Consider the following 13,466-nt stretch of genomic DNA (forward strand, 5'->3'; position numbering starts at 1 on the left):
GGCAGTTTCTAGGAAACCAAGATAAAAGATAAAAACAAGTAAACAAGTCTGAGCAGGAACATCAGAGATAAACAACGAGAGGGAAACAGACTATAGAGTTAGTTCAGTCGCATCAGTAAACAAATGATCAAACAAACAACAGGTAACCCTGGGGATGAAGTGATACCGACATCCAAATGTGTTATGTATTATATAAAATGTTTGGTTTTCAATAAACAATTATGAAACATGCACTAAAACAGGGGAGTATGATTCATGAAAAGGAAAAACACCAAGCATTAGAAACTATCTCTGAGGGGCCTTAGACGATGGACTTAATGTATATATGTGTTCAAAGAACTAAAGGGAACCATGTTTAAAGAATTAAAGAAAAGTATGGTAATAACTTATTACAGTGATAACAATAACAGAGAAATTGTAAAAAAGAAAGAAATGAAAATTCTGGAGTTGAGAAGTACAATAAAACTGAAATGAAAAATTCACTTAGACGGTTCAATAGATTTGAGTTGGCAAAAGGAAGAAGAATAATTGCTGAGTTTAAAGATAAATCCAGGGCAGCCCCGGTGGCTTAGCGGTTTAGCGCCACCTTCAGCCCAGGGCATGATCCTGGAGACCCAGGATCGAGTCCTGCATCAGGTTCCCTGCATGAGCCTGCTTCTCCCTCTGCCTGTCTCTCTCTCTGTCTCTGTCTCTCTGTCTCTAATAAATAAATAAATAATCTTAAAAAAAAGATAAATCCAGAGAATGTTAATCTGAAAAATAGGATGTAAAATGAATGAACAAAAATGAACAGATCCTCAGAGAAATGTGGGACACCATTAAACATACCAATATGTGCATCAAGGGAGAGCCATATACATTGTAACTACTGGGAAAAGGCAACCTGTCAGTCTTGCAAAGAACATGCTACCAGAAATTCTTGAGAAGAATGAGAAGGCAGAGGTCACATACTCCATAGATCCCTAACACCCTTTTTTGCAATGTGCTGGTCTGCAGGCCACTGATAGAAGCCAGAATGTGTTCTCAGATTATCTAATATGACATGAAAATTCTCCTGGTTGATGTTATGTTTTGTTCCTAATATATTAACTATTCTTGGTGTGGTAGAGCACCTCCAAGAGGGCCCCCAATGATCCCCACTTCTTTGTACTCATGTTTTTATAGAGTTCCTCCTCATAACCAAATAGCAGCAATCTGTAAGAAACAGGTACTGTGGAAGCACAATGTGTCACTTCTGAGGCCGGATCATAGAAGACATTGTTGTACCTGTCTCTTTAGTTTAGCACTCTGGGGAAAGTCAGCTGTCACGTTAGAAGGACACTTAGCAATGCTAAAAAGAGGTCTATGTGGCAACAGAATGAAGTATTGTCTGAACAGCCTGTGAAAAACTGAGGCCTCCTGTTAGCAGTCATGCAACAAAGCCTCTTAGAAGCTGATGCTCCAGCTCCAGTCATGCCTTCGAATGACTGTAGCCCAAATCCTGGCTGCATCCTAATGAGAAACCCGAAAGCCACAATCACTCAGCCAAGTCACTCCTGAATTATTAAACCCTAGACACTGTGAAAAATAAATGTTTATTGTTTTAAACCGTTAAGTTATGGGGTAATTTGTGATCAGCAATAAATTTATACTTAGCTAATACAAAACAATTCCATAAAATACTTTGATGTTTCTTATGTGTTTTTAATCTAGACAGATTTTTGTGCTTAGAAATACAGAGTTATAAAAGAGTTTTTTGGGTTTTTCTGTTGGCTTTTAGGGATAATGACAGCAAATGGAGGGCGGCTGGGGAGAGGGAGAGAGAGAATCTTAAGGAGGCTCCAAGCCCAGTGTGGAGCCCAATGTGAAAGTCAATCTCATGAAATTATGACCTGAGCTGAAATCTAGAGTTCAAGAGTCAGGCACTTAAACAACTGTGCCACCCAGGTTCCCCTAGAAGAGTATTTTTAAATAAATATAGAAATGTATCCTATTGAAGTCTATTGGTTTGTAATTCTCTAATAACAAAAAAATTAAGGTTCATTTAAGGCTTAAAATACTCTTCAGTGAGATAAATTTGTTTTTTCTTAAATAATCAGAGAAATAAAGTGCTGTCTGATAATGTGATGAAACACTGCTATTACAAACTGCTGTTGGTAAAAAGCAGATCTGGGGTCATCGATGTAATAGTACCGTCTAGAGCCATTCACTCTTTTAGCAGCCTATATATAATCATTAGGTATTAGTCGGATCTAGCTGCTACAACAAAGTAACCATGCACAGGGCTGCGACAACTGAACTGAAATTTATTTCCCACAGTCCTAGAGCTTGGAAACCTGAGATCAGGGTGTCAGCATGGTCAGGTTCTGGTGAGGACACTCTTCTGGGTGTCAGACTACTGATTTGTCCTTGTATCCACACATGATGGAAAGACAGTGAGCAAGGCTCTCTGATCTCTTCTTACAAGGGCACTAATCCCATTCATGAGGGCTCCACCTCATGACCACATGACCTCCTAAAGGTCCCACCTCTAAATACCATCACACTGTTGATCAGATGTAACATATGGATTTTGAGGGGGAGTTCCTGTCTTAGTTTCCTCAGCAACAACTTGATGTACTTAAAATGTTAACATGGAGGAGAATAAAGATTTAATGATTTTATTTGGCTTCCTCAAAATTAACAAGTTAAAATTTTGTATTAAGAATATCTAAATACTCACCATGTATTTTAATGCATTAAACAGTAATTTTCGTCCAGATGGTTGGTCAAAATCAGCAATAATCCAGAGAGTAACTGAAGAAATTACATCATCTTCTGAAAGTTTCAAAGAGTTTAGTCAGACTATCTCTTTTTAAAACCAAACTAAAAGCAAGGCACATTTCCAGTTAACATACATTAAAACATATTAAAATATTAAAGTGAATTTTTTGAAAATAAGCAAATATTGCTAAAGATTATACACACACATATACTGACATGCATATAAAAATACTAGAAGAGTATTCTATAAGTTTATATAAACTCAGATACCAAAAAGAAAGAATAATCCCTAAGGGACGACGTATCTGTGGAATACTTTCATTAGTAGACAAAAATTTTATTATGCTTATGTTTTCAGTGTTGACAAAAAACTGTCTTCCAGCTACAGCAACATTTTTTAAATTGATACTTATACCCCACATATATGTAAAACTAGATACAATAAGGTTATTAATAAATATTGAAAACAGCAATATTTTATTAACTTACAATCCATTTACTTCAAAATGTCTGGCTATTATTTGTTTTCTTAAAAATTAAGATTTATCATAAAAATCTATTATTTATAATAGACTTAGAATCTTAATAATAAATTTATAAAAATTTATTTTATAATAAAATAGAGAGAGATAGGCAGAGACACAGGCAGAGGGAAAAGTAGGCTCCCTGCAAGGAACCCGATGTGGGACTTGATCCTGGATCCAGGGATCATGCCCTGAGCTGAAGGCAGACGCTCAACCACTGAGCCACCCAGGTGTCCCAATCTCTGCTATTACTATCTTGGTCTAATCTATACCGTCTTGTGCCATCAACATCAATATAATTCATTTTTCCGAAAAAGTTGAAAATTTGGAAGCCACAAAGAGAAACAATTTTTCATTCTGAAGTCATATTTAAATGGGTTTAATTTCATCTAGGCTCAGCATGTAACACCTGAAATAATACTTGTCTAGCCATCATTAAAACCTATATAAACATTAGTCCCTCAGATCACATGACCTACTTAAAACAACTGCAAAAAATCTGCTATACCAAAAACTTATTCCTAAACAGATGTGAGGCTATAGTTACTACCATACTCAGTAATAACTAACTACACAAAAACTGTAACAAAAAGAAGGCTAACATTGAGTCCACACTGAAACAACTTAAGAGTAAGGCAGTAGGGACACATTCCTTCAAAGAAGAAAGGTAAAGAATTCTAATGCCTTCTTAACGTCAGCACTTTTACCATCACGGTAAATTGAGAAAGACTTCAAACGTGCTAAGTAAATTTCTCACAACTCCATTATTTCTTCACATATTTACATAATTGTAAGAAAGAGGAAATTAGGTGTTTCTTAGTATTCTTTTAAATCGTTAGAGATTTAACCAAAGGTCATTAATTATAGGCTAACGTATTCTGATGTCCAGAGGCAATTTTCAAAATATACTCCAGAAATAGAGTGATAAATAGATTTCTCCTATTTTTTATTCCCTGTTTCTTTGTTTCCTTTTCTCTTAACATAGTCAGGAACTTACTCTGCCATAATACAGAACTGTATTGTATTTTATTATTTGTTAGATTTCCTGGAGATAGATCACTTTATGAATATAATAAAATTAAAAAAAAAAGAATATAATAGAATCAAGAATCTGTTAGAAAGTAATTCTGAGGCTATCTGGTCCAAACTTGACTCCACAGCATTCTAAAACTTGGTTGGGTGGCTTCTGCTTAAAACTCTCATATGTAAAAATATACCATTTACTATATAGTTCATTCTATCTTTAGATTACTCTCATTGTTAGATTACTGCTTTATACACCAAGATAAAAAACTTTCTTCTTTCACCTTCCATGTATCTGCTCTCATTTTTCTCTCTAGAGCAAAGATGGTCAAACAAAATAAAATGAAACAAAACCAACCAAACTCTTTGTCTGTATGAATAGGTCACTATATTCTAACAAATGTGTGGCCCCACTGAGATTCCCCTGTCCAGGCTAAATCCACATTTCCAAGTATGTTCCTGTATCAGTCTCCCCTCCTTTGTTATAATTCCCAAAGTAAGGAAAAAATCCAGATATTGTTTAATTAGACTGTAGAACTACTCTCTTCTGATCTGGAAATTATACTCTTATTCATGCAGGGTAAGGTATCCATTTTCACAGTCCTGAAAGGGTTTTACTGCCTTTTTTTCTTTAAGATTTTATTTTATTTATTTATGAGAGACATAGAGAGAGAGGCAGAGACACAGGGAGAGGGAGAAGCAGCTTCCATGCAGGGAGCCCGACGCGGGACTCAATCCCGGGATTCCAGGATCACACCCTGGGCTGAAGGCAGGCGCTAAACTGCTGAGCTACCCGGGCATCCCTGCTTTCTTAAAAAGGTGAAAAATGAAATAGCTGTCTTTGAGAAAGGTAAAAAAAAAACACAGTGAACCCCTGGGTATATATGATTCAGTAGAGTCAAAGGCAGTGTCTTGGCACAACACTTACATCATAACAGACTACAAACTCTCTTGAAAAACAAACCTCTAGTCAAATAGCAACATACAAATTCATTAAGCAACCACCTTACTAAAATTACAAATTTTGCTACTTTAGGAATAAATTCAGGAAAGTAAAATATGTGTATTACCTTCTTGGGTTAAATAGTACATGTTCTTTGCTATTATAGCACTCTTATCTTGTGAATCCAAGAAAAAGAACGTAGAGAAATCTTCAACATCAGCAGTTACTGAAAATTTTCATATTAAATGTTAAATAAACAATTAATAAAACATTCACAACTCAATAAGCATTTGTAGGAAGTATATGGAAGGATTATTTTACCTGATGTGGATATTAAATTAAGGGGCTGCCACTCTGTGTTCAAAATCAAAGGATTTACACGGGGTACAACATTGTTCTTTTCCATAAGGAAATCAATCGCACTTGTTCGGTCATTTAATGTGCCCTAACAACAAAAAATATTACTCAGGTAATATAGGCAATTTATATGCATATATTTTAAAGTTATGCATAGAACACTCTTAAAGATTACGTCAATGAAGTAAATAAATAAATAATTTAGGTAATTAGGATTCATACAATAAATTTCACAATACATTTGCTGTAAAAATTTGAATTTTCTTTCCAATTAAGCAATTTTTTGATGTAATTATGCACAGGTAAGCTTAAATAATTACTACTTTTAAATTCATGACTAAGTGATCAGGATGGAAACTTTCGTCATGAAAAGATGTTTTAATACAAAAAATCATTTATAAATATCATTTATCACGTATTTTCTCATAAATGCTTACCTACCATGAAAACCTCCCTTTGTAAATTTATGGTTGCATCCATCATTCTGTGAAGAACAGTTGTTTCCAGCTCTTCAGTATTCAGCTGTTCAAGCTTAAAGGGTTCTCCATTATAAAGAGCTTGGGGCAAAGGACCTAGGCCAGTCATCTTATAAAAGCTCGCTCCTTCCTATTTAATAGTTCAAAAATGCCAGAGAGTTAAACTAAATATGGCTATCTGGAAAAGAAATGCATATGAAAAATAAGGGACAGACACTGCCATATTTTTATAGGCCATAGAAAAAAATGTGATTTTGCTAATTTCATTTGTCCTCTGCAAACATTCTTAAAGGACAGTACTTTACCTGCATAAAGCAAGAATTAGGAAGCTTTTTCTGTAAAGGGCCAGCTAGTACACATTTCAGGCTTCACAGGCCATCCATCTCTGTCTCAACTACGCACACAGCTCTGATGTTGTGATACACAACATCAGTGAAATACAACACACGGATGCATGAACGTGGCTATGTCCCAAGAAAACTGTGTTTGTAAAGACAGACAGTGGGTAGGCAGGATTTGCTGGCCCTTGTAGAGAGCATAACATGTTTTTTAAAAAAACACCATTTATTTGTCTGTATCAAAGAGTCATTCATCCCTGCATTCATTTATTTAATAAACATCTACATGAATCCATGCCAACACCATTAGGCTAGACGCTGTGAATACAGAGTTGAAAGTCTGCCCTCAAGGGGTTCACAGACACACACAAAATGGGAGCATGCACACAATTCTATGGGAGCCAGGGAGAAGAGTCTAACCAAGCGTGAGTAAGGAGAGGAAGGAGTCAGAGAAAGCTCTGGGAGGAAGTAGCACAGAAAGTCTTGAGGGATGAGTAAACATTTGCCAAGAAGATAAAGTGGAAAAAGATATTCCATGTGAAGCAAGACAGCATAAGAAGGAATGGAAGGGAAGAGAGAATACAGCATGATTAGGCAATTGCGAGTAATCTTCTGTGCCTACAGTGGGCAGAGTTACATATGTGGGAGTGGCCAGATACAGGGGCACAGGCCAGAACCTGAAAGTGCTCAACATCTGGGTTTTATCTTGTGAGTGAGAAAGTGTTACTAAACAATTCATTTGCTATTCAAAACTATGTATTATCGTAATTATTACTGCCAACATTCTCACAATTACTCTGTGAAACTAAGTATGACTGTTACATCCATTTCACAGATGACGACATATGGAGATGAAGTCATCTCAGGTGCCACCCAGCTACTGCATTTATTTATTTATTTTTCAAGCTTTTATTTAAATTCTAGCCAGTTGGGGATCCCTGGGTGGCTCAGCAGATTAGCGCCTGTCTTTGGCCCAGGGCGCAATCCTGGAGTCCCAGGATCGAGTCCCATGTCGGGCTCCCGGCATGGAGCCTGCTTCTCCCTCCTCCTGTGTCTCTGCCTCTATCCCTCTCTCTATATATGTCTATCATAAATAAGTAAATAAATAAATCTTTAAAAAAATAAATTCTAGCTAGTTAATAGGTAACTGTAATATTAATTTCAAGGGTAGAATTTAGTGATTCATTACTTACATATAATACCCAGTGCTCATCACAAGTGGCCTTCTTAATCACCATTGCCTATTGAACCCATCTGCCATCCACCTCTCTCTAGCAACCCTCAGTTTGTTCTGTTTAGTTGAGAGTCTGTTTCCTGGTCTGCCTCTTTTCTACCCCTATGTTCATCTGTTTTGTTTCTTAAATTCCACATGTGAGTGAAATCATATAGTATTTGTCCTTCTCTGACTTATTTCATTCTTTTTTATGGCTGAGTAATATTCCACTGTGTGTATACATACCACATCTCCAGTTAATGGACATTTGGGCTCTTTCCATAATTTGGTTATTGTTGATAACTATAAACATTGAGGTGCATGTATACCTTCGAATTGATATTTTGGGTAAATACCTAGTAGTGTAATTGCTGGGTCATAGGGTAGTTCTATTTTTAATTTTTTGAGGAACCTCTATACTGGTCTCCAGAGTGGCCGCATCATTTCACATTCCTACCGACAGTGTAAGAAGGTTCCCTTTTCTCTGCATCCCTGCCAAGATTTCTTTGTGTTGCTACTGCACTTTAGAAACCAAATCTGTATTTAGAGCTTTCTCTAAAGTCCGAATTTTTTTTTTTTTGTTAAGATTTTATTTATTCATTAGAACTGCTGAGAGAGAGGTAGAGACACAGACAGAGAGAGAAGCAGGCTCCCGTGGGGAGCCCAATGTGGGACTCGATCCCAAGACTCCGGGATCATGCCCTGAGCCAAAGGCAGACACAGCCACTGAGCCACTCAGGCATCCCAAGAGTCTGAACTCTTAATCACTACATTATCTCTGCATTTATTGGGCACTTGCTGTATACTGGGCTTACAAATGCATATAAATAAAATGTAAATTCTAGCCCAAGGGAAGTTATACTTTATCAGAGAAGAGATGGCTACACTAAAAATGTTGTGAATGTAGCATCCAGGGCTACCAAGGAGAGCATGGTCAGTTCCATATGGGAAGAGAATAAATAATATTATCAGATTTTGCTTATTTTATTTTTTTATTTTTTAATAATTTTTATTTATTTATGATAGTCACAAAGAGAGAGAGAGAGAGAGAGGCAGAGACACAGACAGAGGGAGAAGCAGGCTCCATGCACCAAGAGCCCGACGTGGGATTTGATCCCGCGTCTCCAGGATCGCGCCCTGGGCCAAAGGCAGGCGCTAAACCGCTGCGCCACCTAGGGATCCCCAGATTTTGCTTATTTTAAAAAAGACTACAGTGCAATGGCAACAGTGAGAAAAAAGGGCATGGGAGACTGTGCCCTGGGAATGTTGGTCAGGGACTACAATAGTGTGGGAGAGAAAAGCAAGAGCCGAATAGAAATGAGAGGTAACAGGCAAAGGGAGAATGAGAATGAGTCAGTTTCTGAAACATTCAGCTGGCAGAATGAGGTACTGGCTGGGATGGTGGGAGAGAAGCAGGAGGACAGGATGACCATCAGGCTTCTAGCATCTGGCGCCAGGGTGAATGATGAAGCTACCCTCTAGGATAGAGCATAAAGAAGAAAAAAACATTTAGGGTACCAAGGAAGATGATGGGCTTGGTTTTAGATTCTTTTAAGATGCTTATGGGCAAGCCCCCCAGGTAGCTTGATACTTGAGTCTCTGATAGAAATACAGGCTCTCTTCTGATTTACTCTGTGATTTCTAATTAGGCAATCTGTCCATTCCAAAAGCTTTAATTAACACAAATAAGCCAATGACACTGAATTTTATAATTTTAGCCCTGTAGGAGTGAGTTCCCAAACAGAAGCTTACTACCTAATGTAATTGCAGTTTTGGTCTTCCTCAGAAATGCAGCCTGAACCCATCAGTGAGGAATTCTTCCATCAGTCCAGCAGCAGAGTCTGCCACGGAGCCCTTCCCGTCCCCCAAAGAAAGGTGAGGTGATCTGCGGGATAAGAACCTAGCCTCCCTGACCCATCCCACCCTCCGCCCCCCAAGGGAAAAAGCCACCTGGCCCCAAACAATCCTTTTCTTTTGTTAATAACGTTCCTGTTCCCCACCCCACTCCCCACCACCTTTCTATGAAAGCCTTCCGCCTGTAACTCCTCCAAGTGTCCCTTTATTTGCTAGATGGGATGCTTTAAAAAAGCCAGTTAGATCTTTAAATTTTACTCGGTTGAGTTTTTGTTACTGAACACATTTGGTGGCAGAGACAGGATCCAAAGTGAACTTCCAGCAGCATCTGGGGACACAAGCAGCACAGACATGATACCCGCAAACTCTTTTATTTTATGGTCTTTCTCGTCATTTCTAAGGGATTTAGGGCAGTTCCTCTTGGTCCTCTCTTCTGAGCTACAGGCAACCTCATAAACTTTAACCCTCCAACAATCACTTCAAAATAATGGAGATGCTCTTTGAAAATAAGGCAGGTTGCTATCTCTTCACTGCTTAGTATCTTTCAGATTTTTTTACTGTTGCCAAAAATCTGAAATTGTTTCAGATTTTTTACTGAGTTCAAATTAAATATTGTTCACTGTGCGGTGAAGCTCCTCCTTCTCCACTCCAGCTCATTCTGGACTAATCCTCCAACTTCCCTCCATAACACAAACACAACACATGCTTGTTATCTGGACAGCGGCAACGCCAATTTCTCACAGTTCTTCATTGTGAGAAGAGAAACACAGTTCTTCCAAAATCTTTCTCGAGGAGGTTAATCTGTTGCTTTGTCTTCTTGGATCCAACTCTTCCTCCTACTTTGGGCCTCAGCTTACCATCCTCTATTCAGAGACCAGTTCTTCTGTCCATCCGCCCAGCACTCCTTCCTCATCTTCCGGGCTGCCTATCTGGTGGACCCCTTCTAGTGAACTCCTGTCCAACAATCTCAGGGATTTCTTTGTGTTATTTCTCTGATGCTGTCCTTTCCTTTATTTTTGCTGTTCTTTCTGAGTCTTCTGGATTGAGTCTCTACTTATTTACCATCTATTCTTATTTTCCTTTCTTTCGTTGTCTCTCTGTTCTACTACATTTTCATTTTATTTTACTAAAAATTTCCTAGAGATCTTCCTTGTGCTCTATTACTTTGCCTATTTGTGCTTAGAATTTGGTAAGTATTCAATAAATAAATCTCTCTTGAAAGGACTGATAAAGTTTGAATGGAGAGAGAAAATTAAAGAAATGTGAGTTTAGGGAATAAAGGCCTAAACTCTTTATTTTCATTGTGATGCAGGAGTCAGAATGATCTAGGCACCAAGAGGAAGGTGGAAAGCCTTTTGGGGGACTGAGGAATGCCTACAAGAACATTTGCGAGGGGTGTGGAGGGAGACCAAGCACACCTGAAGGGCCTTCAAGTTAACACAGAGTCTGGCTTCCATTAGAGAGCAGACAGATTTGGGGAAAATGGGCAAAGAAGAGCCTGAAGGTGCAGACCACTGCCCCAAGACAGCAGCAGGGAAGGCAGCAGGAAAATGGGAGCTCTAATGGAAGTGTGGACTCGCACACTAAAAAAATAGAACTTAATGCTTCTGAGGAACGCACTGTGTCCTAATCTTTACAAAAGTCCTTAACATTCGTGACTTCAGGAGACAAGGACTGCAGACACTTTAAAATAGTAACACCACAAAAATGTTCATTTCACTACTTAACTTTTTAAGAGTAAAAGTGGGTTTCTGGTTAAATATGGTAGATTTGGGCTCCTGTGTGGCTCAGTGGGTTAAGCATCTGTCTTTGGCTCAGGTCATGATCGGAGGGTCCTAGGATTGAGCCCCACCTCGGACTCTCTGCTCAGCGGGGAGTCTGCTTCTCCCTCTGCCTCTCCCCACCACTTCTGCTTTCTCTCTCCATCTGAAATACAATCTTATAAATAAATATGGTAGATTCATTCACACACATGCTCATCTCTTCTTGCTTCACACATTTCACTCAAGTTGAAAATATAACAATAGAAAATATGAGCCCACAAGGTAAAGAAAAACAGGAGAAGATAAAAAGCAGGTAAGCAAAGTAAAAAGGGAAGTTGCCTCTGTGGAGACAGAACAGAATGTCAACATTTTTCAGCAACCCTGGAGACACTTGGTACCTGGACAGGAGGATGAGAGCAAAGAGCAGGCACCAGCCCAGGCAGCTGCATCTCCAGGACCCCCTCTCAATGCTGAAAAGTCAAACTGTCCTGCTTCTTCTCTGCTGAAACTAAATCACAGAGGCGAGCTGGGATGAGAGCAGGCAGAGAAAGGGGATGGAGACCAGACAGATTAAAGTGCCCATCCTTCACACCTAGGCCACACCACATCCTGTTCCAGCACACATCCTATGCCCTCACCTCTTACACCTGAACCCTCTCCACCCTCTCATCTGCCACATGTACTCCTTCTAAGAGCAAAATAAAACATTCTCATTTGAAGAATCTGCTTTAATTGAGAAAGCTCAGCTCCCTGAGTGAGGCTCACCAGTTCAAAAGAAACATGTATTTGTAACTAGCTCTTTAGGGTTTTATACTCACATGTGAAAGAAAACCAGGTATCATAAGACATTTGACAAATGGTTCCAACACAAAAGAGAGAAATCAGAATGAACACGAGAAAAGGGAAGCATAGAGAAGGCAGAGGTAATGCAGGGAGAACAACACATCCCAAAATTAACACTCTTACATAAAAAATATATTGTGTCCATGAAAGAAAAACTAAATGCTGCAAGCTAGGAATAGGATACAAGAAAGATCTCCAGAAAATTTTTAAAAGTTGAATGAAAAGGACAAAGGAATAAAAAAAAGAAGACAAAGCAAGTAGAGACTCGACTGAGAAGATTCAGAGAGGACAGAGAAAATGAAGGAAAGCACTAGAGAAATAGCAAAAGTTAAAAGTAGAAATAGCAGAATTGATGGGACACAAATCTCCAGTAGGAGTTCACCAATACTTACTACACTGAAGGAAAGAGGATCAATACAAAGATATACCATCATGAAATTTCTAAACGCCAGGGAGAAAAAGATTCTAAAACCTTTCAAACTGGATAAATACATAATTAAACAAAGCAGAAAGACAAAGGAATTAAAATCAGAATGATTACTGGTCTCTACAGCCTATTAGGAGATAGGAGACAGTAATGACAGCTACCAAAACTGGAAGAAAAAGGATTACCCAGTCCAATTACCAATAAGATGGAAATGTAGCATAAGATTAAAATAATTTTTCTCTCATGCATGCTTATCTGGGAGACAAGTAAAATCAGAAATAAATAAAAAAATAGGGAAAGGTATAATACTCACAAAACCAGAGATAAAGCAGAAACCTATAAAATGAGAGTGGCAAAGGGAGACCCAGAAAGGAAGCTGTACTTTAGGTCCAGAGCATGGGTGCTGGTTTGTCAGCTGCTATGTTTAAGTAAATTTGTAAGAAAATTTCTGGATAGGTAAACTTACCAATCTATTGACTATCTGGATACATTTGCAATAAGAAGAATACTATGCAAATAGGTTAAAAAAAAAGGAGTAATTCTTTAAAAAAATCAAGTTGCTAAAAAATGGAAAGAAATCATAGTATTTGATTTACGAAGCAAGGAATACCTCAAAAGTCTCACACACACTAAATATTCCCTTAAGCAAAATGTGTTAAAAACAGACCTGACAATCACCGGGTTTGCACTGTATAGGCCTTACCATTTCTTAATGTACTGAAATATTTCTGTACCAGCTGGTAAATAGCTGCTGTCCTGGGATGACAATTGCCACTTTGACCTCTCTCCTAGATCCTCAATGTCAACATGGTTCAGCCACTACACAGTGACCGTTGGCAGGAGGGCCTTAAGACTCCATTGCAGCTCTAGGATCTGCTTCTGGTTGGCTCTCTGACTTGTTGCTCTCGAAGCCACAACCTTTTTTTTTTTTTTTTAAGATTTTATTTATTTATTCATAGAGAG

At 38.3% G+C, this 13,466-nt stretch overlaps 1 protein-coding gene across 6 annotated transcripts in view; it reads right to left on the bottom strand.

Moving 5' to 3' along the window:
- The window catches only part of UGGT2 (UDP-glucose glycoprotein glucosyltransferase 2), a 188,006-nt gene that overhangs the window by 67,782 nt on the left and 106,758 nt on the right, over window positions 1-13,466 (bottom strand). For 4 of the 6 annotated variants that reach the window (XM_026003635.2, XM_072760865.1, XM_072760869.1 and 1 more), the window contains 4 exons: window positions 6,031-6,195; window positions 5,554-5,677; window positions 5,360-5,458; window positions 2,702-2,796 (listed from right to left, as the gene is read on the bottom strand). In XM_026003635.2, coding sequence (XP_025859420.1) covers window positions 2,702-2,796; window positions 5,360-5,458; window positions 5,554-5,677; window positions 6,031-6,195 — 483 coding nt within the window. The remainder of the gene's footprint in view (window positions 1-2,701; window positions 2,797-5,359; window positions 5,459-5,553; window positions 5,678-6,030; window positions 6,196-13,466) is intronic. The other 2 variants (XM_072760866.1, XM_072760864.1) reach the window with 1 other exon arrangement.

The sequence above is a fragment of the Vulpes vulpes genome, chromosome 6, assembly GCF_048418805.1.
Source record: "Vulpes vulpes isolate BD-2025 chromosome 6, VulVul3, whole genome shotgun sequence".
NCBI classification, from domain to species: domain Eukaryota; kingdom Metazoa; phylum Chordata; class Mammalia; order Carnivora; family Canidae; genus Vulpes; species Vulpes vulpes.